The following is a 26,722-nucleotide window of genomic DNA, read 5'->3' on the forward strand; positions in this document are numbered from 1 at the left end:
TGTTTATGTCGACGTGTCGTGTCATTATGTAAGGATGTGATTCTGAGTGGGACTGAATTTTATTTCCTTTCTGTGTCGTTTGAGTTTATGTGCATATGTGTAATTTACGTCTATTGCTCTTCATATTAAGGGAAATGAAAATAATAATAATAACCGCTAAAATATGTATGTTTGCAATTATCAATGTGTTTGTTACAGGACAAAGAGAAATATTATAAAACTGGACAAAAATAATTAACCAATACTATCAGAAATATATATGTATATATGTTTCTGATACTATCAATTAATTACAGTCGAAATTAATTGCATATGTACATGTATATCTATAGCTGATAAATGAAAAAAAATGGAATGGCCTTACTTAAACTGTGTAAAAATCACTTTTGGAAAATGAAAACCTTCCTTCAAAAGAAAAAGAAAAGAACAGCATTATTTACAATACACTACATACATGTACATTGTATAATGTACATTGTGTACATTAATTTCATAGGTCTCCTTGTCCAGTCCTGACGATTTTTCTAATCTCAACTTCCTTTTTACAGCTGATTTGTTTTTAAAAATTGCCTTCACACTTGAGATGTTCTTATAATTATTACTAAAAGTTGTCATTTTGGTAAAGAAAACGATGGTATTCTGCAAGGCTCCATTATTGGGCCTCTTTTATCATTATATACATTCAAGTATGATATTGTCAGTGTCAACGGGGAAATTACAGAAATGGTATTTTCACCATCAAATTTCTGGAGAATCAACACATTTGTACATTCGGCTTTATATAACTCCAAAATAAGTATATGCAACATTAAGCTTTTTATGTCAATTGCCAACTTGATAATAATAGTTTTAGTAGCGTTATCGTGTCAAAGAAGAAACTACTGTAGAAAATAAGTTTTAAATAGTGATTTTTTTTTTATCTTAACTGTGTAACATTTGCGTTAAAACAATACATAAGCTCATATTATTTGGACAATGTGTTGGAATGCCGAGCCAAGCCCCTGTGAATCGAAGCGAAGAGTCCTCAGACCGTGGATTATTTCAGGGCCGCTCTGATTGGTCGACCCCGTGACGAAATGAATGGATTCTGTGACGTCACATATGCTAATCACGAATGGCAGAAAAGAAAAATGGAGGATCGGTTGGAAGCGATTACGATTTGGAGGTAAAACTAAACCTTTGTCGATGAAATATGCCAAGGAATCGCCCTGGGGTACTCCCCCTGCCAGAAGGATGGGAGGAATGTCGCGACTACGACGGTAAATTGTTCTATATCGACCACTCAACGCGACAAACAACCTGGATCGACCCGAGAGACAGGTGAGTGTTAGTGTTGTCCACTTCCAACGTAATATGCAACAAGTTTGTGTCTTGATTTCAGGTGTTTCAGACCCAGATTGGCGTATTTTATAATGAGGATGACTCTATAATGTGAAACGATAGTCGTTGCAATCTGTAAAACATCGATTATGGGTCGGAAACATCATAGACAGTTTGAAAATAACTCGCATTCCAGCATGTGTTTTTGGTCTAAATTGGTAAGGGGAGACAACTGGTAATTGTTATTGGTCTAAACATTACATTGTGTCCTGTATGGTTTCACATGTTGTCGTGCTATTGAAATTAAAAAACAGATCTATGGTTATTCATTTCAATTATTACACGTTTTTAGAAGCTGCTGCATCTTCATTATTACAAACTTATTTAATGTGGTAATCAAATTAAAGTGTTAATTATATATAAATACCAATGGCAATGAAAGTACTAGGCCTACTGACCATAGGAGAAAGGTTTGGTAGAGTGCCTGATTTATAATTCAGTACACTGAATAACGTAAGATTCTGGACCAGAAGATGTGTTTTAAAATCGAAAGCATGATTTGTAGAAATAATATTGTGATATGTTTGCATGGTCGCTAATTAATATCTTTAAATATTGATATGAGCTTGATATATTTGATCCTCTCAAGATTCCAAAATGATGTATCCGTCAGTGGCCAGAAAATCTGCCACACAAGCAATATAAAGTAGGATTTAGTTGGTACTTTACGTATTTAGATAGGAGGCAATGGCTTCTTTAAATAAAATGAAAACAATTTTGATAAGTCCCACTACACTTTCCAGGCATTGAATATGACATCACCAAAATAACATCAAAATATGATGCGATGGAGAAAGGTGGGGTGCTTAAATCAAGGGTAAACCAGAGGCGGTTAAGAAAGGGGAGGGAGGCAGAGAATTAATTAAGCTTTCCGAAATATATTATCACATGATGCCCAGGTATATGCCTTCACCAAGAGAAGAGCATATTATTTTTGTGCCATATTGGAAGATATTCAAAAGGCCCACGCCCAGAGACGGGATGTCAGACATGGTACAGGAGACCCAGAAAAAATTCATTCATGGTCTGGGGTTGAGCGGAAATAATCAGACAAGAAGGCCTCTGTCATTGCATTACAATGTCGACCAGAGGAATAGTGAACAGAACAATATGTTGGCCAGAGGAAGCAAGTTCGTCCTTAAAATGTATCCTTTTTGTATAGGTATAGTATGTAAAGTAAATGTTAAATACAAAATAAGCAATTTTGCAAATGATAACATAACGACGTTAGTACTCAGTTTTATTATTCTTGACTCTATCTAATCAACAAGGTAGCACAGCCTATTGATGCTGACAGGAACTCAGCCCAGCTCTGGATGTGCAGGTTGCAAAAGCCCAGAACTCTCAACATTCAAGAGCCAGCCAAGCCTCTGGATGGGAAGGAGCTAGTCCAGCCTCTCAACTGCAAGAGCCAGCCCAGCTCTCGTTCATGAATGGAGCCTGCACAGCATCAATGTGGTAAGGATATGTGCGGTATGCCATGACAGAAAATACTTACGCTAGTAAACAATGCTATATTTGTATATTAATTATATATCATTTAAATCATACTGTATGTGTAGCAGGTAAATTTCACCTGTGGTTTAAATCATTTTCACAATTTAAATGAAATTTCTGAACTCAAAACATCATATATGGCCAGGAAATACTTGCTTACTTTACATTATTGTAGTACAAAAAATTGTCCTCGTCGGGACTTTGTTTAATGTATACCCTTTGTTTAATGTATACCCTATCCAAAATGTCACTTCTCTTAAGTGTATATAGGCCTACTCAAAATTTAATTACAAAGAAATTATTAATAACATTGACACCATCAAAACATAGTTGCCCTAGAAGGCTGTGGATATTCAAATTTGCATTTAGAAGAATACAGGGCTTTAAATTTCAAGATCCCAAAATGATGTGGATAAAGTAGGATTTACCGTTGATAAGTCCCACACACTTTCCAGTGCATGAATATGACATCACCAAAATAACATCAAAATATGACGTAATGATTACTGGAAGGTGGGACTAATCGACAGTAAATATATATAAACCCAGTATTGGTGTGTGTACTGCGAATACATTCTATTTAACACCGCAAAATAATGACCCCGAGAGAGAGGTACCATTTTGGATAGCATATTGTATATTAGCAAAGTCCTGCTGTTGGTACAATAATTATAATGTAGCAATTATTTCGCTGGTATTTTCAAATATGTTAACAAATGTACATGTATTGATTTGCAATAACATGAAGAATAAGCATGATATCATTCAAAATTAAAACCAGTCTTGTTTTACTTTAGAAAGAATAGATTATTTAAAATACATGCCAATGTCGTGAGCATCATCAGTTAGCTATAGACTGTAAAAGGATACATTTCCTATATACCTTACTATGATGTACTTATGCAACCAATATATATTGATATCACACTAGTCTGTAATGTAATGAAGATCTGGAGGGGCCAGGTAACAGTTGTTTAGATGTCCCGACATGATATACCTCAAACTCTAGATCTCCACCTCAAGATTGTGAGTTTGAATTGCATATGTTGGGCAGTTTAATTGCCAGCTATATACAGGTAACTAAAATATAATGTAGTGACCACTGGTCGCACATAAAAAAGTGACATTGGTTTTTCTCAAGGTACTCCGGTTTTTTCCCTCTCCTTCTAAATCTAAACCTGACACATTCTCCTTAAATGTCTATGGCTGTATGTAAATGGAACATTAAACTAGTCAAACTAATTAAACCAGACATCGCGAAAGTTCGAAAAAAATGGCTGGTCATTTGGACTGGCAAGGACTATGAGAAAGCGGGACCTAACAATATTTTGCCGGACCAAATAATAATGTGAATTTTTGAAGTAAACACAACTTCCTGGTATTAGTGTCCAGGCAGCTGCTTTCATGATTATCTTATGCATTTATCCTATTCTACATTGCTGTTGGGTTAAAACAACAATTTTGTTGAATCAAATTATGACTTTTTACCAACTTCTAGTACTCAATAATTGCCGGACAGTCTGCTGGACCAGATTTTGAAATAGGTGGTCCGAGTCAAATTTTGCCGGACATGTCCGTAGGACCGGCAAATTTCACGATGTTAAGATGTTAAACTGTTTAACTAAATACTCCCCCCCCCCCCCAATAATTTTTTTTTTTTTTTTTTAATTTGGAAGAAAAGATTTGCTCTACCGGTACTTGATCAGAACTGGACCAACACACTATAAAATTCGCTTGTGTTCTCATCGGCACTCACAAATTTGAACAACTCTAGAAATCTAGATCGGTGGTGTCCTGAGAAAATGTAGTAAAGGTCATGACATCAGCCTGTGAGTTGGCAAAATACATGCAAAATGTAGTGATTTTGTCAAATTTTGAAGTGTCAGTTGATTTTATGACTCATTTCCATCAAGTGTTTTTTTGGGGAAGTAGATCTAGATGATATAATTATATAAACTGTACTAGGATTAGGAAAGGCATTACCGTATTCGACCCAATTAGCACCCATGTCCCTACAAATGCCCCTCCCCCTTTTTGAGGCCTCGATTTCAATTGCCCACGCATAAAAAGAGACCAAAACTACACATAACTGTATAGATTTGCAATAATTAAGTCTTAATATATTAGCACCTTTTCCATTTTTTAAACGCGCTAGACGCTTATTGGGTCGAATACGGTATTTTGTTATTACACCATCAGTGTTTGTGGTTTAAGTTATGCCGTCCCCATAGAAAGTGAAAAGGTGTGGACTCCACTTTTTTGCTGCATGTCACGTCCATTCAGATTATACAAACAAAAAATTCCCTTGCAAGGGAACACCATTTTATCTATAAAGGACCCCAATTAGGGAGCACCTATAATGCTAGCTATAGCACAAACCCTGAATCATGCTGGTGATTCATTATAGAGCAAAACAATTTTGATTGCAAATATTTTTTAATAACTTCAAAAATGAAAGTAGAAAATTAAATGATTAATGTAGAAAATGCTTGATGTAGAAAATGTAGCAAATACTAGTAGCATGCATATGAAATGGGAGTCAAAGGTGCTAAAGATCCTTAATTAATAATTTTGGAATAATTTTCATTACCTGCCATTTTGCTGACTATGAAAAGTATCTGTATTGGTAATGTTGGGCTGATTTCCAATCTTAGTTCTTAATTGATTAAATATGAGAGGTTAATTGGTAATTAAAGATTTGTGAATATGGAAATTTTAGGTGTCTTTGGCGGTAATGTATGCTTCAGTGAGATAGCATCATTTTAAAAAGGAATAGAATCCCACTATTATTAGCAGACGCAGCAGAGACATACTGCAGCCTCCCAAAACAGACTGACATCCACACACACATACTCATTGCATATAAGCTAAGAGAAGCTGACACTTAATAGCTAGGAGACATATGCCTTATCCATATCTACTAATACAGGGTTTCAAGTAGTGTTGGGAATAGGTTGAAATTTCATGGTCGATCATCAGTTTTATTTAACCAATCAATGATCAATTAAAAATTGATTATTTTATTCCTTGAAGTATAAACAAGTCTTATATGAAAATTTCCTTCAAAGGCTTATGATCGCAATGACTCTGTGCTGTCATGTTATCATATCGCTTATTTTCTTCACAAATCATGCTCATCTGAATGTTTACATTACTACGTAGTGCTTATGCGCTCTTCAATTCGCCTAGACACTTAAAATTAAATGATATGAGTGACAACCATATACAAGGGAAAGATATTAACAAGTTGGCTATGATCTTATTGTTACATGTTTTACTGATCAGCTAACTTAATACTTTTTTGGTTAATCATGGTGTCGTAGAATTCTGATGAAATTCGATTACAGATTTTTATTCGATTAATTATCAAATACCTCGAACCAACAATACTCGATGAACTCAATTAATCCAAACACCACTAGTTTCAAGATCCCAAAACGACGTGGTTCAAGTATGATTTGCCGTTGATTTCTAGTACCACCTTCCTGTGATTAATTTGTGACGTCATCTTCTGGCGTGAATGTGCATGTTGTGACTTCATAATCACAGGAAGCTGAAATTATAATCAAAGGTAAATTATTCTAGGGCTTTACCCATGTCGTTATACGTTATTTTATATGGGATCTTGAAATCCGGGTCCTGTATTCAACCAATCAATACTGCATATACCCAAGATTTGGGTAAAATTATGAAATATGAAATGAAGCATAAAAAATATAAAAAAAAAATATTGCCAGTGTAGTTTATGTACTCTTCTGAAGCCAATTCACAAATATTTAAAACCTTAACCAACAAAGTTCATGCATGCAGTTTGTCACATTACAGTGATTTTTCTCCTTAAATAACTGGGGTAGGTAAACGATCCTATTCCCAAAGCCAAACCCCCCTATTTTTTCCCCAAATACAATTAAAAATTCCCAAATCAAATCTCTGAAAAACAAACAAAATCTGAATAGCTCTCCCGTCTTTGTTTAATCTAAAACAACCTAATCTGAAACTGTTTTTATAGTCGTCACGTACCTTTTGATAAAATGAAACAGTTTACTGTTTTACAATATCTAATCACTTATTAATATACCATGTTCAGTAATGGATAGCTTTTTTTCAAAACTGCTCTTTTTGCGATTAAAAATTCCCAATTTGTTACAAAAACTTTTTTCCCAAAATACCCTGAAAAATCACTGCATTACAGTTATCTCTCTTTTATATACATGTACGCACTGAATGTACATGTAATACAGATCATGCTATACAAGATTTAGTCATAACCACATGGTGTTGCCGGGGTTTGTACTAGTCTGTGTGTTCCACGAATCGATTCTTTTTCAGAAAAAATGGGGTCCCAAATTATATTTAATAGGAATGGTCTTTCAAAAAAAGATGAGCCCTTTCTGTGCCTAAAAAGGATACATTGGGACGGCATCAATATGAATCTCAGTAGCTGTTATACAGTATACACCACGAAGAAAATAGCAACAGCTTAATGTTTATTTCATTTTCTTCCACAATGTAATATTAATTAAAATCTAGATGTACTAATAAGCCTTATTAAGTTAAATAAGTGTAAACTTAATTCTATGTAAACTTGAAAAATGTGTTGAACAATTTTGTTCCATTCTTGTTAAAAACTAAAAAAAAAAAATGAAATTTTCAACTTACAATAATTTTCTCTTTGAAAATAAAAGATTTTTTTTAAACTACAAAATATATATTTAGTTATCAGTAGAAGTTTGCAATTTTTGTCTGTGTTTTAAAGAGAAAAGAAATAACAATTTAAAATAGGTATACCATAGATGTTGATTTTATGCAAGAAATGCAATGGTTCGGCAGAGGTTATTGTCTCTTGTCAATATTTCTACGGTAATTAATGATCGATTGATCCTGTATGACTGCTAGATACATAATATTCTTTTAAAACAAAATGTATTGACATTTATAAAGCTTAAAGATGCTCCACCGCCGACAGAGCAAAAATGATATTCATTATTTGAACAATAAATGGTGTTTAATCGTATATATGTATATATATGTCTAATTAACACAAAAAATAATTCATTTTAGAAATAGTCTATTTTACTTTTGGTGCATTCGTAATCAGTACTTTATTCCATATACAGAATTTTTTCGGGATGCAATTAATTATTTTTCATATTCTCAACTTGAAGTAAAATTAGAAGCTCAAACTTTTAAATGGTGGTAATGGTGTAAAGAAAGTAATTTTTGTAACTGAAGAAAAATACTAAATCGTCTGCTCCTGTTTTTGGTAGTGAAAAAATACCATTTGTTGGCAGTGGAGCATCTTTAAGATTTGCCATATGAAGTAAAATTAATTTGATTTACAATGTAAAGCTATATAGACATGATCTAAAAATTTTAATATTTTCAATTAAAAAATATTTTATATGCTAGAGTGAATTAGGAATCAAAGAGAAAATGCTAGGCTCAATACTATATCATTCCAGTATTTTGCTTATTTTGAAAATGGACTATAATACTATGTGTATGTAAACAATCGCAATTCCTTAAGAATAAACATTAGCATATGTGTATCTTTACCTAAATTAAAGGGATCTTTGAGCAATCACTAAATCCATCCAAATCATACATATTTTATGAAAATCAACTATATATCTTTACATGAAATGTTATCGGGTAATCTGAAGATTGGTATTTTGTAATGATGATGAGCCGTATGGGCCCCCTGTACTGGGAATGTACTATATGTGTACATGGTAATTATACTAGCCATTCACAACTTGTTAGCACTGCCTCAGGCTGTGTGATAGTTACAGCTTATGGAATGTTAACTATGTGAGCCTTCAGCTAACTACAACTGTAGCCAGTAAATCTATGGGGCCCAGTCGAGGGGAAACAGGATGTCCAAAAAACATCCCAGAATCCTTTAGTAATCACGTAGTACATACAGTCATAATTGTTTTTAAAAATAGATTAAGATCATTCAAATAAATGGGTTTTATATAATTTCATTAAAAGTAAAGACTATCTTTTTAGTTTATGATGAATTTTTATTAAGATACGTTTCTATGAAGTTTTGATTACAATTTATCAATACATTTTGGAAGATTTATTTATGCAAAATATATATGCAAAATAGGATGTGTGTATGTACATGATGCCTGGAAAAATAACGACCAATCACGATCCCTTGTTCTCATTAACATAATTATAATTTCAAGCTATTAATTAAGGCTACAAAGAAAATTTCTTACATAATTACCTTCACGTTTTGATTTCCATTCTGAATGGATTTCTCCCCAAATACAAATGAAGTTCCCATTATTGCCAATATATATATATAGGTGTGTATATATATATAAAACGAAAATACATCTTTAGTCGGTTTACAATTATAAATTAAAATCAAATATAGCAGTAGCTCAAATTCACCTTCACTCAAGCTTGCTTTTACATACATGAAGAATATATAATTGTTTTACATGTTACAAGTGTTAAGATTACTTTGTTCAAATGAAATGTCATAATTTACTTAAATTTTATTCAAGAAAATAAGAAACAAAAGTTATGAAATCATAAGCATGTAATATATTATTTGCAATCAATATTATAATAGGAAAGAAGTTGAATAAAATACAGTAAAATACAGTTTTAACAAATTTCTGGGTACCAAAGAAATTAATTTGTTATAAGCATATATAGTTCTGTTTACACATAACATAATTCAAGGAACCTTGATGGGAAAGAATATATATATACTATATAAAAACTATGTTTTATTGTAATTAGCCGAACCTGTTTATAAAGACCACCTAAGGTACAGACGGAAAATGGTCTTTACAGCCAGGAGGTCTTTATACACAGGTCAAATTGTATTGGGATTGATCATTTGGGACCATAGAGAAGTGGTCTTATTTACTAACAGATGGACTTATAACAGAGGTGGATGCTAATTTATAAGGGCAGGCAGGTTTTACTGTATCAATGTATCATTAAATAGTTTGCAACATCTGTATACATTATCTACTTTAACTTTTGTATTACAAATATATAGCTATATAAATGTTTATGTATTCTCAATGCAATACCATTGTTTATACCAATGTGTAATACTGAAATTGATTGTTGATGTAGGTTCACCAAACCCCAGACATTTGCAGATTGTGTAGGAGACCAGCTCCCCTATGGATGGGAACAGTGTATCGATGAGCAGCTAGGGCCGTACTTCATCAACCACCTAAATCGTAAGTTATCACTCGAAAAATCATCAACCACTGAAATGTAAAATATCAATAAAAAAAATCAACAACCATCTAAATCATTAGTTATCATTCGAATAATCATCAACTATCTAAATCGTAAGTCATCATTCTGAAAAATATCAGATATTCGATAACCATATGCAGGAAAGACAGTGTTAAGAGTTAAAGTCTTTTAATCAAGATAATATTATTTGGCTGTTTCCAATTAGTTTCCACCCAACAAATAACTTTGTTGGCCTAGTATATATACCTAATTCATCAGCTCTTCTGCACTTGTATGCTTGTATGATTGTAACAGCCTATAGACCACTAGTTTTAATTCAAATATATAAGTAAACAACAAACTTAGTAACACATATGCTGGGTTATTGCCATGAGATTTTTTTTTTTATGGTTTTCAGAGAGCAATCAGCTTGAGGACCCGCGGGAACAATGGCGCAGTCAACAGGAAGTGATGCTCAAGGAGTATCTGGTCACAGCCCAGGAGGATCTTGCTGTATGTATCCTAGCTGTTGAACATATAGCAGTTCTGCCTATAACAAAATCAGTGGTGATGTTTTGAAAATAACAGGGATGGGTTCAAGCTTTACAATACAGTTAAACATGGTTATAACAAACCTCCGAGGGCTTACAAAATTACCGTACTTTATTATACACAAATATTATTACAAACCTTGACGGGAAATGAAAATTTCTAGGTCATATAACTATGACTTAAATTTGTTGTAAGTGTGTTCGTTATTAACATGTTTGTTTTACTGTTGGTGCTGAAGTTCTCCTCGCCGGAAAAGTCAAAGATGTAGAGCATGAACAGATACAATTCATAACTTGTCCTTTTCTTATAATTTTAGTGGTATAAACCCAAAATACACTTGGACTATATTATCAGACTTTGATTTAGTACTATATCTGTGATAGTTATATATATAGTGTTATCTTTAGATGGAATCATACATTTGACCTTCACGTTTTGATTTCCATTCAGAAAAGATTTCTCCCCAAATACAAACAAAGTTCCCTTTATTGGCAATATATATATATATCTGTGTATAAATAAAAATTAAATATATCTGGAGTCTGTTTACAATTATATATTAAAATCAAATATAGTGATAGCTCAAATTCACCTGCACTCAAGCTTGCTTATACAGATATGAAGAATATATGATTATTTTGCATGTTGTGGAGTATTAAGATATTACTCTGTTCATATGAAATGCCTTAATTGACTTAAATTTAATTCAAGAAAATAAGAGACAAAAGTTCTGAAATTATCAGCATGTGATTATATATATTATTTGCAATCAATATTTATAAATTTATATGGCAATAGGAAAGAAGTTGACTGGCTATATTCAGTTATATCCAGTCCTTGACAAGACTCATGCTCACTTACAAATGTAATATAATTGTGACTTTTGGGAGAAGTTTGATGCAAATAACAATAATACAATTTTTACATTTACGAAAAGGCACAGAATACAACCAATACTGTAAAGACATTTGATTTATTGCAGGCCAAAAGAGAAATTTACTCAGTGAAAGAGCAGCGGTTGATGCTCGCACAGGACGAATATCAACACCTCAACGATACTCTGGCCAGCTGGAAATCCTCTCATACTAGCTGTGAGTACATTACAGCACTACAACTACATGTGGATTGTGTTAAAAACTTGACTACATGTACTTATAACTCATTCCCCCCTTAAATTATAAAATGAGCTGTACCAGTTTTTAGTATTAGAAGAGTTCACTTGTGTCTTTAGGGATGAAGAAGTTGAAGAACAGGTTGTAGAGAGATGTCCAACCATGCAGCATCCAGCACCAACTTTCTTAATATATGAAATATCAACCTTGTAGATAATCTTAAATAGGGCAACAAAGTAAAGTTAATGACCTTGACCTTCATTCAAATCAAAGGGTTAAGATATAAGTTAAGAGCAACTAATTGAAATATAACCGAAAAGCTAATGGTCATGATCACTTTTGGGGAATTATCATCAAAAATAATTTTGTTCATCATTTAGAAAAGTTTAAAAGGTTCCTAGCTTGCATTTCATTTTGTCAGAAGGCCTATGGAGTCTTTTTGTTGTAGAGGTACATTACAACTTTTTGATTCTGGTTTAGAAGTGTAAATTCTATGGATCTGAGAGTGTAAAACGCCATGTTTCTTTTTTCAGTAAACTCAAACTCCAGCGTAGGCAGTACTAAGTACGACCCAGACCTTTTAAAAGCTGACGTCCATCATGCTAAGAATCGTGTGTCAAGGTTACGGCGGGAACTGGAGCAGATCCGGACCGAGATGCATTACAAAGAACAGGGAGTTGAGACACTCACAAGGTAAGATTATTATATGTAGATCATAATCTAACATCAAAATTTTGATCGATATAAGTTTGGCCAGTCATTGTTAAAGAAGTAATTGGGGATATTTGAATAATTACTGCTGGTTGATTGAAAGTAATATATAAGTATTGTATAGACTTTTGTATTTGCAGATTGAAAATTTTGCAATTTTGGTTGAATTTGAGAAAAACTGAATTTTCAAATTTTTCAATCTGGCTATATTCCTTGTTTTTGTAATCTATATATCATGACTGTTTTTCTAACAAAATATTCCTCGTTCTTGTAATCTATATTATATGGATGTTGTAGAGTTGACGAGAAGTTGTCTGGACAGAAGGGTACATACAACGTGTCTCAGGCCCACGCCATTGTACAGGAGATAAAACAAATACAGACACACGTGTCAACCAAGGAGCAGGAGAAACAGACACTCATCGCAGTATGGCAATAACTTAACATCTAGGTTCTTTTAGACTTTAATTGATTAAAAGGACAATTCACTCAGGCTAATTCTTTTACATAACCAAGGAGCAAAATATGGTATAAATGTATTGTTCTACATTTCTTATGAAACATATAACATGAAATATTTACAAATTCCACGTCATTGTTTAGTATTTAATTAATATCGTAGTAATTACAAATCATTGATCAATACGATTAAGCAGGTGCAATATGTACGCTGTACCTATCTGAGCCAAAGTCACGCACGTTAAACAAATGAACAACATAACCAGTGAGGAGGTGATAAAATGATTTTTAGGCAGGACAATTCACCTAATAAGGTAAACACACTACTGTCAGAGCGATTTGAGCAGTTCTAGACAAAAGTAGCATTACTCTACGAGCAAGGGACAGGGTTCGGCATACAAGATGTTTGACCACAATGTGTAATGGCGGACAGCGAGCGAGTTTAAACATTCACACGCATTTCACCACCACAGGTTTTTCTGGCATATCACAGTAAAACCGACTGATCTAATTTCTGTTTGAAATGTTTTTTTCTGATATATGTACAAATTTTAATGTTCTCTTAGATTGAATTGTCCCTTTAAATACTGTTAGACCATATACAGTCAGGCATTTACCCTAGATTTAAGTTATCAATATGTTCTCAGTAAATTCATACAACATATAGTCAGCATGCTGTCATATGTTATACATGATCAAACAAATGGGAAAAAAACCCATCATACTCATTGTACTCGTTTGGGAGCATAACAACATACTTTTCGGAGTATACGACGTGAATTGCGCTCACAAAATAATGACATAACAATCGACACTTACCGAAAAGGGAAATAACTGTAATTTGCAAAGACAGAATACATGACTAAGGGTAGCAATGTATGGTAACTGTTGTTTATATGTGTTGTGGTTTTAACATTGCTAAATTTGTGGATTTCACAAAATTCACAGAATTTTCCAAGAAGTTGTGGATTTACATAGCACACCCTGTAAAATCAATGACACTTTCAAAGGCTACAGGGTGATTTACAAAAATAATCCCCCCACAAATAAGTTTTAACCAGTAAATCGCAAAATATTACATCTGGGAAATTTAGCAACTATACAGTAACCCTGTGTAAATATTGATGTTTTTGTTGCAGTCTCTGGCCAGACTAAAGGATGATTTCTTACTGTCTAAGAATGGCGGGTCTTCTCCAGATGTATCTACACTCTCTATCCCACTCAAGTCAAACACAGCCTCTCAGACAGATCTTCGAGGAGAGGTTAGTTCAGCTGATCAACTTTTTGATAGGCATTATTGATTTTTGTAAATTTTTGTATGTTTTTCAAGGTCAGAGCGAGGAATTCTCGAAAACAATGACTTGAGATTATTGAGGGTAGACTCGTGTGTTAATTCCAGTAATGAGGATGTTAATTCCATTGAGCATCAACAACATTTTCTGTTGAGCCAAAACAAAGTAACTGAGTCTCAGTCTATGAGTATTATAAAAGGAAAATATGAATTAAATTTGAAGTGTTTTGAAAGAATTTACCTTTCAGCTAGATCTGTAGATTGTAAAGGCTATGAGATAAGAACATTTGATAAGTTTTTACAGAGTTAGAACTGTACTTAATTAATATTTTCTTTATTTGTATCACAGCTGGGACCTGGTAGTAGTTCGTATATACAGGAGATCACACAGCTTCGTCTACAGTACCAGGAATCTCGCAGCCGTCTGCTCGACCTCAAACACAAGTTAGCTAATGTAGAGGACCAGATGGTTCCAGGACAAAATGAGTCTGATAAAGACAGGTGAGAACAAATGGACAAATGATTCTGACAAAGACAGGTAAGGACAAATGGACAAATCGAATCTTACAAAGACAGGTAAGGACAAATAGACAAATCGAGTCTGACAAAGACAAGTATGGACAAAACCAGTCTGGCAAAATCAGGAGAGGACTAATGGACAAAACCAGTCTGACAAAGACAGGTAAGGACAAATGGACAAAACCAGTCTGACAAAGGACATATGGACAAAACAAGGACAAATTGGCAAAATGATTTTGATACAGATCGGTAATCACTAGGAAGGTCTCATAAAGGCAGACAAGGAAATGTGATTGCAGAGGGACGGGGGGGGGGGAGATAAAATACTTAGTCTTATTTTAGCATATGTTATTTTAGTGCATAGGAGATGTCAGTGCTCTCAACTAAGCTTAGCCTATTGAAATTTTATTTGAAAAAAAAATCCTTAACAGAGGACAAACCATGACAATAAAGATTTTATGAAATTCTTTGTATGTTTAAAATATTGTTTCACTTTATATGCTCATTGAAATGGTCAATGCCCCATTTCAGGCTGATGTTACTACAAGAGAAGGAGCAACTGCTGAGGGAACTCAAGAGTATAGATCCCAAAGGTCGCAGTGAAAGTGAGATATTCTCCATCAGGGCTCAAATACAGCAGTTGGAGAATGACCTCGTCATCGCCATAGATACATCTAATAAACAGATAGCTGACAGGTAAAGGTCACAGGTCATTGCCATAGATACATCTAATAAACATAGCTGATAGGTAAAGGTTATAGGTCATTGCTAAAAGTGAAGTTCACAGGTCATTGCCATAGATACATCTAATAAACAGATAGCTGACTGGTAAAGGTCACAGGTCATCGCCATAGATAAATCTAATAAACATAGCTGATAGGTAAAGGTTATAGGTCATTGCTAAAAGTGAAGTTCACAGGTCATCGCCATAGATACATCTAATAAACAGATAGCTGACAGGTAAAGGTCGTAGGTCATTGCCATAGATACTTCTAATAAACATAGCTGATAGGTAAAGGTTATAGGTCATTGCTAAAAGTGAAGTTCACAGGTCATTGCCATAGATACATCTAATAAACATAGCTGACAGGTAAAGGTCGTAGGTCAATACCAAAGTTACATGTAATAAATAGATTGGTGACAGGTAAAGGTCACATGTCATTGCTATAGATTCATCTAACAAACAGATAGTTGACAGGTAAAGGCCACAGGTCATTGCTATAGATTCATCTAACAAACAGATAGTTGACAGGTAAAGGCCACAGGTCATTGCCATAGTTACATCTAATAAACAGATAGCTGACAGGTAAAGGTCACAGGTCATTGCCATAGTTACATCTAATAAACAGATAGTTGACAGGTAAAGGCCACATGTCATTGCCATAGTTACATCTAATAAACAGATAGCTGATAGGTAAAGGTCACAGGTCATTGCCATAGTTACATCTAATAAACAGATAGCTGACAGGTAAAGGTCACAGGTCATTGCCATAGTTACATCTAATAAACAGATAGCTGACAGGTAAAGGTCACAGGTCATTGCCATATAATTACATTTTTAGCCCACCATCATCAGATGGTGGGCTATTCAAATCGCCTTTCGTCCGTGGTCCGTCGTCCGTCCGTCCTTCCGTCCGTCCGTCCGTCCGTCCTTCCGTCCGTCCGTCCGTCCGTCCGTTAACAATTCTTGTTACCGCTATTTCTCAGAAAGTACAGAAGGGAGCTTTCTCAAATTTCACATGTAGGTTCCCCTAGGGCCCTAGTTGTGCATATTGCATTTTGGGACCAATCGGTCAACAAGATGGCCGACTGGCGGCCATCTTGGATTTTGATAGTTAAAGTTTGTTACCGCTATTTCTCAGAAAGTACTTAAGGGATCTGTCTCAAATTTCACATGTAGGTTCCCCTAGGGCCCTAGTTGTGCATATTGCATTTTGGGACCAATCGGTCAACAAGATGGCCGACTGGCGGCCATCTTGGATTTTGATAGTTAAAGTTTGTTACCGCTATTTCTCAGAAAGTTTTGAAGGGATCTTTCTCAAATTTCATATGTTGGTTCTCCTAGGGCCCTAGTTGTGCATATTGCATTTTGGGACCAATCGGTCAACAAGATGGCCGACTGGCGGCCATCTTGGATTTTGATAGTTAAAGTTTGTTACCGCTATTTCTCAGAAAGTTTTGAAGGGATCTTTCTCAAATTTCATATGTTGGTTCTCCTAGGGCCCTAGTTGTGCATATTGCATTTTGGGACCAATCGGTCAACAAAATGGTCGACTGGCGGCCATCTTGGATTTTGATAGTTAAAGTTTGTTACCGCTATTTCTCAGAAAGTTTTGAAGGGATCTTTCTCAAATTTCATATGTTGGTTCTCCTAGGGCCCTAGTTGTGCATATTGCATTTTGGGACAGATCGGTCAACAAGATGGCCGACTGGCGGCCATCTTGGATTTTGATAGTTAAAGTTTGTTACCGCTATTTCTCAGAAAGTACTTAAGGGATCTTTCTCAAATATCATATGTTGGTTCTCCTAGGGCCCTAGTTGTGCATATTGCATTTTGGGACCAATCGGTCAACAATGATGGCCGACCGGCGGCCATCTTGGATTTTGATAGTTAAAGTTTGTTACCGCTATTTCCCAGAAAGTACTGAAGGGATCTTTCTCAAATTTCATATATAGGTTCCCCTAGGGCCCTAGTTGTGCATATTGCATTTTGGGACCAATCAGTCAACAAGATGGCCGACCGACTGACGGCCATCTTGGATTTTGATAGTTAAAGTTTGTTACCGCTATTTCTCAGAAAGTACTGAAGGGATCTCTCTCAAATTTCATATGCATGTTCCCCTTGAACCCTTGTTGTGCATATTGCATTTTGGGAGTGATCGGTCAACAAGATAGCCGACTGGCGGCCATCTTGGATTTTGATAGTTAAAGTTTGTTAACACTATTTCCCAGAAAGTACTGAAGGAATCTTTCTCAAATTTTATATGTAGGTTCCCCTACGACCCTAGTTGTGCATATTGCATTTTGGGACAGATCGGTCAGCAAGATGATCGACAGGTAGCCATCTTGAATTTTGATAATTGAAGTTTGTTACTGCTACATATCTCAGAAAGTACTGAAAAGATCTTTCTCAAGGTTCATATATAGTATGTAGTAAAAGTTTGAAAAGCAGGGAAAAGATCCCTCTTTCTGTTGTCAGACATAGATCATTCTTTGGTGGGCGCCAAGATCCCTCTGGGATCTCTTGTTTGTACAACATGCTTGACCTTGGCTCGGGTATGGGTACAGCGTCCATATTGTACCTGCTTAACGTATTGATCAACGATTTGATATTTCAACGATATTAATTAAAATACTAAACAATGACATGGAAATTGTCAATATTTTATGTTATATGTTTCATAAGAAATGTAGAACAATACATATATGCCATATTTTGCTTCTTGGTTATGTAAAAGAATTAGCCTGAGTGAATTGTTCCTTTAATGAAGTGAATGTGTCAATTAAAATATACATGTATGCATCAATCAATCATAATGCCAGTTGTATGTAGCTTGTTATAAAGATTCTGCTATGAAAGATTATAATTAAATTTATTGTTGAATGGTGAAGAGAGAAAATGCTGTAAGTACAGTAAAACCTTGATAATAGTTTATGGAATAATATACTTCAGTACAACACTATATATATATGATACCAAATTGTGACAAACTATGCATGTCAATGACATTTGGACAGGTGTTTTACAGCATTTTATGATTTATAAAAGTAATTTCAACCGCATAATGTAGGTTGAAAATGGATGAAACGCGCATTAGAAATTTTGTAGAAGAAAAAACTTGAGAACGAAACATCTGGAAGACTAATAGCGGGTTTAAATTTAGATAATATATATTTGAACTTTTGAAGGAAAAGTAATATATTTCTGTTCGAGGAATAAAGGCGTTTTCGACAAATAGCCATTACAGCTATCCAAGTTTTTAGCCCACCATCATCAGATGGTGGGCTATTCAAATCGCCTTTCGTCCGTGGTCCGTCGTCCGTCCGTCCTTCCGTCCGTCCGTCCGTCCTTCCGTCCGTCCGTCCGTCCTTCCGTCCGTCCGTCCGTCCGTTAACAATTCTTGTTACCGCTATTTCTCAGAAAGTACTGAAGGGATCTTTCTCCAATTTCATATGTAGGTTTCCCTAGGAACCTAGTTGTGCATATTGCATTTTGGGACCGATCGGTCAACAAGATGGCCGACAGGCGGCCATCTTGGATTTTGATAGTTAAAGTTTGTTACCGCTATTTCTCAAAAAGTGCTGAAGGGATCTTTCTCAAATTTCATATATAGGTCCCCCTAGGGCCCTAGTTGTGCATATTGCATTTTGAGACCGATCAGTAAACAAGATGGCCGACAGGCGGCCATCTTGGATTTTGATAGTTAAAGTTTGTTACCGCTATTTCTCAAAAAGTGCTGAAGGGATCTTTCTTAAATTTCATATATAGGTTCCCCTAGGGCCCTAGTTGTGCATATTGCATTTTGAGACCGATCAGTAAACAAGATGGCCGACAGGCGGCCATCTTGGATTTTGATAGTTAAAGTTTGTTACCGCTATTTCTCAGAAAGTACTGAAGGGATCTTTCTCAAATTTCATATACAGGTTCCCCTAGGACCCTTGTTGTGCATATTGCATTTTGGGACCGATCGGTTAACAAAATGGCCGACAGGCGGCCATCTTGGATTTTGGTAGTTAAAGTTTGTTACCACTATTTCTCAGAAAGTACTGAAGGGATCCTTCTCAAATTTCATAGTTAGGTTCCCCTAGGACCCTTGTTGTGCATGTTGCATTTTGGGACGATCGGTCAACAAGATGGCCGACAGGCGGCCATCTTGGATTTTGATAGTTAAAGTTTGTTACCGCTATTTCTCAAAAAGTGCTGAAGGGATCTTTCTTAAATTTCATATATAGGTTCCCCTAGGGCCCTAGTTGTGCATATTGCATTTTGAGACCGATCAGTAAACAAGATGGCCGACAGGCGGCCATCTTGGATTTTGATAGTTAAAGTTTGTTACCGCTATTTCTCAGAAAGTACTGAAGGGATCTTTCTCAAATTTCATATACAGGTTCCCCTAGGACCCTTGTTGTGCATATTGCATTTTGGGACCGATCGGTCTACAAGATGGCCGACCGACAGCCATATTGGATTTTGATAGTTAAAGTTTGTTACCGCTATTTCTCAGAAAGTACTGAAGGGATCTTTCTCAAATTTTATATGTAGGTTCCCCTTGTATCCTAGTTGTGCATTGTACCTTTTAGGACTGATGAATAATGCCTTTCGGGACTGATCGGTAAACAAGATGGCCAACCGGCCGCTATCTTAGATTTCATTGTTGAAGTTTGTTACCACTATTTCTTAGAAAGTACTATAGCGATCTGTCTCAAATTTTATATGTCATGTGTTTGAAAAAGTTTGAAAAGCAGGGAAAAGATCCCTCTTTTCATTGTCAGACATAGATCTTTCTTTGGTGGGCGCCAAGATCCCTCTGGGATCTCTTGTATAACAGATAGTTGATATAGGTCATAGGTTATGAATAAAGATATGCCTGATAAAATGATGAAGACAGTAAACAGATAATTGCTGTTGACATACTAATATGCACTATCTTTAATTGACCAGACAATTGTATATCTTGATTTCAACCAGGAACAAAGACTAAAAATTGTGTATTTTTCATTTTTTTCAGAATTCAGCTTCAAGATCAGAAATCTGCTCTCATGCAGGAGTTATCTGAGGCAACAAGGCTGACAACCTTGTTGGAGTCACAACTCAGAAGGTCGGTACTACATGTTTTATTGGTGTAAGATGAAATCAGAGATTTTAAGCTTGGTTGGTGATATAACCACTGTATTCGGTATTTGCATATTACAGATTTATCTGCCCTTGCTGGTAGGTATTGATTGTGACGTCATGTGTTTGCGAGCTTAACGTCATACGTTTCGGAGAAAATGATGTGAATTAAGCTCACAAAATAATGACGTAACAATCGATACCTAAACGCAAGCGAGCTAACTCTGTAATATACAAAGATGGAATAAATTGAACTTGGAACTGATATTTAAAAATCAAGAAAATATATTAATGATAGAGTTGATTATAAAAAACTGATCAAAATTTACTTCTTGAATTGTGATTATGACCTTCCATACATGTTAATGACAGACTTTTTCATTCACTAATTTAAGATAAACACAATAATACTTAAGTTTTTCGCTATGGTCCTTACAATGTACTCTTTATTTTTCTGTTTCAGTCTGTCAGTGAGTACCCTGTCCATGTCGTCTGGTTCTAGTCTAGGATCGCTTGGCTCGCTGTCCTCCTGTAGTCATAGTTCTCTCACCTCTCTCAGCATGCTCGACATCTACCAGCAGTCGCCGTCAGAAACCAACCTGCATGACCTACATCGTAGGTTAGAAAAGTTGTTAAAAGGACATAGTATATCGCCTATACATGAAAACCCACAGGCGGTGCCTGCTGCTTTGGATATTACGTCAGCAGCTACGCGGGGTTACATGGAAAGTATAAAAGCTAGTAATACAGAACTCTCTTCATCAATGAGATCAATATCGTCGCGATCGTCGTTATCATCTGTTTCTCCGCCAGCATCTCCTTATGATGTGGGTCCCCCACCATCTTACCACGAACATATCACCTCTGTGGAGCGACATCGAGTCGGATTCTCCGGTAGTAACAGCAGTCTAAACCCTGCTGTGGTGAACAGTGTGGAAACTGAGCAATCAAAAGTTTTGTTAGATATTTCATCTTCATATCATCCGCATCAACTCGCCCCGGAAAACAATGCACAGACTAATGTATTCCTCGGAGCCTCGTTTAACAGTAGGCCAGTAACGGGGCCAAGTGATCAACTCTTTGATCCCACGGCACAAGTCATGTCTGGTCCGAGGAAAGTGCCTCCACCCCAGTACCCTGATAACATGGATGTGATGTCTAATCCCCCACTCAGTCCGATCAGCGAGAGCAGCTCGGGTGTTGGAAACAATCTGTCCGGTGGCAATACTCGTAGTGTGTCCGCTGCAGTTAGTGACGAATCTGTAGCCGGTGATAGCGGGGTATTCGAGGCATCGATGAACATCACAAAGAGGTAGGCATGGTTTGAATTGTGGATGGTTTGGGAAATTTGGGAAGTCTGTATGTAGCCACACATAAAAACACAACAAATGGCATTGAATCATGACTGCAGTGGTGAAGTGGTTAGACTGTCCTGACATATTACCACAACCTCTGGGTCACAGGTTCGAATCCCATATTGGGCAACTGCCAGTTACTGATTGTGGGTTTTTCTCTGGATACTACAATTTTCTCCATCTGTAAACCTAATGTATCCTTAAATATTATTGGAATGGTGAAGTAATAAAACCAAAACTATCAATAGCAAGTTAAAGTCAGCTTTAAATACTTATCCATAGTTCAACTTGTACTGGTTTAGTTGCTACTGATGTTATATATTATTTCAAGAAATTTTAAAAATAATCTTTTTTTTTGCAGAGATGTACTAGATGAAGCATTAGAAATGAATTTAGAAAGTGCTCAAATACAGATCAAATTAAGGTAGGTACAAGGAATAAACATTGTTCCTTATTGCTTATCCACTGTACAAAGTAAAGAAGATCCATATACGTATAGATCACGCAATTAAATGACTGTGTGCTTATCCACTGTACGAAGTAAAGAAGATCCATAGACGTATAGATCACGCAATTAAATAACCGTGTAAAAGTTTTAAGGCATGAAAACATGAATTTAAGCCAATGCAATTATGATTTGGTTTAAAGTACATTGGACAACGATAGTCAGAAAATCTCGCAGTCTAGATGGAAATGTTAGGGAACAGATTACCATAATGTTACATATTGATTTTAGAAGACGTAATGATAATTCAGCAGTACAGAAAATTCCTACTACAGAAGGTTTAGGCTGGGAACAAAGGTGTCCGTAATATTGAAATTTCATTGTATCATATTTCTGTTATATTTCAAGTATTGTTTGTGTTATAGGTACGACCACCTAGAAGGCAGTCTCGTTGTGGTGTTGGAGCAAGCACGAAACCTATCAGCATTAGCTTTCTCTGCAGGAAGCAAAGTGTAAGTAGGATCAAAGATCTTGTATGACAAAAATCCAAAACAAATGATTCAAAACTTTATTTGCATGAAGCTTAGTATAAACATGGTATTGTATGATAAAAAAATTGTAAGAAAAAGATTAAATGACGTAAAATAATATTTTACATCTCTAAAAGTTCTTTTTAATCATCTTAACTGCCCGAAAATAATTGGCTAGTTCAGGGAAGATATTAGGATTTATTGGTAAAATAAAAAGTTCAATGCACTCAGTGCAGTGTTTTCCATTATATAGAGGGGAGTGATAAGAAATAATCTAGTCATAAATCTGATATTGTCCATTATTCAGAAGGAAAGTATTCAAATAATCTATTCAATAATTTATATTATTTGTGATTCAGATATATAAAGGCCGCACTCCTACCCCACAACAAGGAACTGCTTTGGGAGACACAGCCTTCGTCAGACCTCAAGAATCCTCGCTTTTATCAAACCTTCCTAGCCAAAGTCGCCGAATCAAAACTGCTGAATAAAACGTTGCAGGTTCATGTGTGGAGCATACACCAGGAACTGGGCAAAGAGTGCTTGGTAAGGTTTTCTAGGACATAAAACTCTCTTCAGAGATTTTTTCAATTTATGTAGCGAGTCTGTCAAAATCTGAAAAGAGTGATATTGACTAATCACAACAACCTCCATTCACTTATTTTTTGTGTTTTGTAAAGTATTTAATTTGTACTGTAGTTTTTAATAGGGTTGACCAGCATTGCAATTTATTGGTGCACAAATGCTTCATAAGTGTCATTGGAAAAACAATTTCTTGACCCTGAAAAAATGTATTCATATAGTTGTGAGGTAATCCTCAAGAGTAAGTTTTGAACTTATCAAAGATTCATATGTTGTAGTATTTCTGGTTTTAATACCTAAGAATTTCTGAAAAATAACAGGGTTTTCGTATATTTGAGAAATATTTATCAAAATGGTCAATATTTTGCTGTTTTATTCAGGGATGTGCACAAGTAAGCCTGGCTGACTTTGATCCTAAGCTGACATCCATTAGATGGTACAATGTACTCAGTTTTAAGTTCATGCAGTCTGATTCAATCACTTCCAAACCCATCCCGGAGAGCAAGAAAGAAAATGATGAACCTTCACCTAAATCATCATCATCATCCTCAAACAGTATACCACCTTCATCCTCATCACAACAGGTAATACTACACTTACCTCTATGTAAACATCAGGGCATGCTCCATCGCTGACGAACAGTATTTTTTCTCTATCAAAAACAGGAGCAGACGAATAATTATATTTCTTCAGTTACAAAATTAAAAATTACTTTACACCATTATCATCATTGAAAAGTTTGAGCTTCTTACTTTACTTCAATATAAAAATATCAAAATAATTAATTGTGTCCTGAAAAAAGACTGTGGCCTATATGGAATGAAGTACTGACTGCATGTACCAAAAGCAAAATAGATTATTTTATATGACACATATACACAATTTAACATCAGTTCTTGTTCAAATGATGAGAATCGTTAATGCTCTGTCTGTGGTTGAGCATCTTTAAATAAATGTTAATGACAGCAGTAGGGTATACAGATATTTTAGATTCTTATGTTAAGTTTTCATAGAAGTCTTGTTCAAATGATGAAAATTGTTCATGCTCTGTCTGTGGTCGAGCGTCTTTAAATGAATGTTAATGATAGAAGTAGGGTATACAGATATTTTAGATTCTTATGTTAAGTTTTCATAGAACGACCTCTAGCCAAAGTCATCATGTTAAAGTTAAGTAAAACACCTTCTGGATGATTCAGTTACATAAATTGTAGTGATCTTCCACAGTATTAATATGTTATTGAAATGTTCAGATTTTTCATACCTGCTTAGCAATGTTTCTTGGGGATTGGTATCCTTCTCTTAAGTTAGTATTCATTCTGTCTTTCTGTGGTTTCATTTGTTCTACTGTCCACAATTTCGCTTATACATGTATTGACAAATTATCACGAAACATCGTCAAGATGTTCTTTTTGAAGTCACTATTCTGTTGCCTGAGCCATCCTCATATTTCATTATTGGTTGCTTTTGCTACTAGACAAGGCTTTGATTTCTTGAAACAAAATTACAGACAAATTTTTCTCCTTATGTAACTTAGTGAAAATGTTATTCTTAAACATGCTCCACCGCCGACAGAGCATAAATGACATTAATCACTTGAACAATAATTGGTGTTTAATCGTGTATATATATGTCTAATTAACACAAAAAATAATATAAAATAATTTATTTTGCCTTTGGTGCATGCGCAATCGGTATTTAATTCCATATAGGATATAGTGCCATGGAATTTTTTCGGGATATACTAAAATACTAAAATCATCTGCTGGTGTTTTTGGTAGTGAAAAAATGTCATTTGTCAGCGGTGGAGCATCTTTAAGTTTGTTTCGAGAAATCAGAGTTTGATCCATTTTACTCCTCTTTAGATTTTGTTCTGTGCATTACATATGGTGAATATTTCTTGTTTCAGGTTGAACCGATTGATAAAGTGAAGCAGCTATTAGAAGCATCATCAGCACGACTACAAAAGACGGTGGAAGAGCGTGTTGGTGATGGCAGCCGTGACAATAGGTGAAATCTATGTTTTATAACTGAAAAATCTCATACTTTAAACTTGATTTTATTACAGCTGGGAAGTTTGTGCAATTTTAAAGAAAAGATGGAAAGAAGAAAAAAAATATTCTGATGATAATAGATACATTGGTTAGAAAAAAGCTGTAATATTATTGTCTTTGTTTTCACTTTATGTTGTCAAAATATAAACGTGGATGGTAGGGGGAACTCTTCTAATAGAAATGATCATATTTTTTTTTTTTTTTTAATTTCTAGTACTGTATACCAACTTATTTTCAATTGTGATTTGATTTTGCGTATTTCACAGGCAAATAGAAATCGTGAAAATTGATTACCACAAATGTAATATTGAGTCGTACAGTAGAAATTAGTTTGCATTAAAATGAGTTTGTTTGCAGTATTATGCAAGTCCCCATGGTCTATTTTTTTTTTGAAATTGTTTAATATTCTTTTTACATTCGTTAAAAAAAATTCTTGAATTACTTTTCTAGTTGTCTACATGTTAGTTGGACCATCTTAAAGAAATATTTGTTTATGTTTCTATAAAAATGTCATTTGTTGCAGTCATTTGCGTAATACTCATCCCACGATAGCCTCATTGAAGGAGGAGAGCAGTGATGAGTCGACTATCATCTCCTCTCAGACCTCTACTCTTACTCGGAATCAGGGTAGGTCCAACGGCATCTCATCACAAGCATCTACACTAACCAGGAGCCAGGGTAGGTCAAGGACACTAACATTTTATACAGGAAAATCTCGTTATCTTAATGTCGATGTGACTACTGTATAACTTAAGAGTTATCCAAATATTTAAGTTACTATTTTAAATTTGATTGTGGCCAATAGTACTTACTTCAAATTAAACAGGATATTGTATAACTGGTTATTTTTGTTGGGATGATATATTTGTGATTTCATTGGGACATTGCTATGATTTCAAAAAAAAATTATCAGTGAAAAATAAGAAAATGTTTAAAAATATATACTTTGAAAGCCAAATTGCAAAAATTAAAAACGGGTAAAACTTGATTTATTTAGAATCATAATTTTGATATCTAGCTGTACAGTATGGAAGTTGATTTGATGTAACGAGGTTCCATAATTATTATTTTTGAGAGTAATAGCAATTATTGTAAACATCTAGCTCAGAAATAAGACATAGGACTGTCACTTACTTGGTAAACTCAAAATGTTCGGCACAGGTTCATCCTTTTTAGAGGTCACT

The 26,722-nt window shown here is 35.0% G+C and overlaps 1 protein-coding gene across 5 annotated transcripts in view; it reads left to right on the forward strand.

Moving 5' to 3' along the window:
* The first annotated feature begins 1,102 nt into the window (after positions 1-1,102).
* Positions 1,103-26,722, forward strand: part of LOC138328533 (protein WWC2-like) — a 35,498-nt gene continuing 9,878 nt past the window's right edge. For 4 of the 5 annotated variants that reach the window (XM_069275377.1, XM_069275378.1, XM_069275380.1 and 1 more), the window contains exons 1-17: positions 1,103-1,320; positions 9,988-10,097; positions 10,517-10,611; positions 11,633-11,741; positions 12,296-12,455; positions 12,771-12,900; positions 14,072-14,194; positions 14,573-14,724; positions 15,274-15,438; positions 20,472-20,561; positions 21,039-21,887; positions 22,292-22,354; positions 22,801-22,887; positions 23,265-23,451; positions 23,868-24,071; positions 25,394-25,494; positions 26,062-26,216. In XM_069275377.1, coding sequence (XP_069131478.1) covers positions 1,193-1,320; positions 9,988-10,097; positions 10,517-10,611; positions 11,633-11,741; positions 12,296-12,455; positions 12,771-12,900; positions 14,072-14,194; positions 14,573-14,724; positions 15,274-15,438; positions 20,472-20,561; positions 21,039-21,887; positions 22,292-22,354; positions 22,801-22,887; positions 23,265-23,451; positions 23,868-24,071; positions 25,394-25,494; positions 26,062-26,216 — 2,908 coding nt within the window. In that variant the 5' untranslated portion in view covers positions 1,103-1,192. The remainder of the gene's footprint in view (positions 1,321-9,987; positions 10,098-10,516; positions 10,612-11,632; positions 11,742-12,295; positions 12,456-12,770; positions 12,901-14,071; positions 14,195-14,572; positions 14,725-15,273; positions 15,439-20,471; positions 20,562-21,038; positions 21,888-22,291; positions 22,355-22,800; positions 22,888-23,264; positions 23,452-23,867; positions 24,072-25,393; positions 25,495-26,061; positions 26,217-26,722) is intronic. The other variant, XM_069275379.1, reaches the window with a different exon arrangement.

The sequence above is a fragment of the Argopecten irradians genome, chromosome 7 (genome assembly GCF_041381155.1).
Source record: "Argopecten irradians isolate NY chromosome 7, Ai_NY, whole genome shotgun sequence".
Lineage (NCBI taxonomy): Eukaryota > Metazoa > Mollusca > Bivalvia > Pectinida > Pectinidae > Argopecten > Argopecten irradians.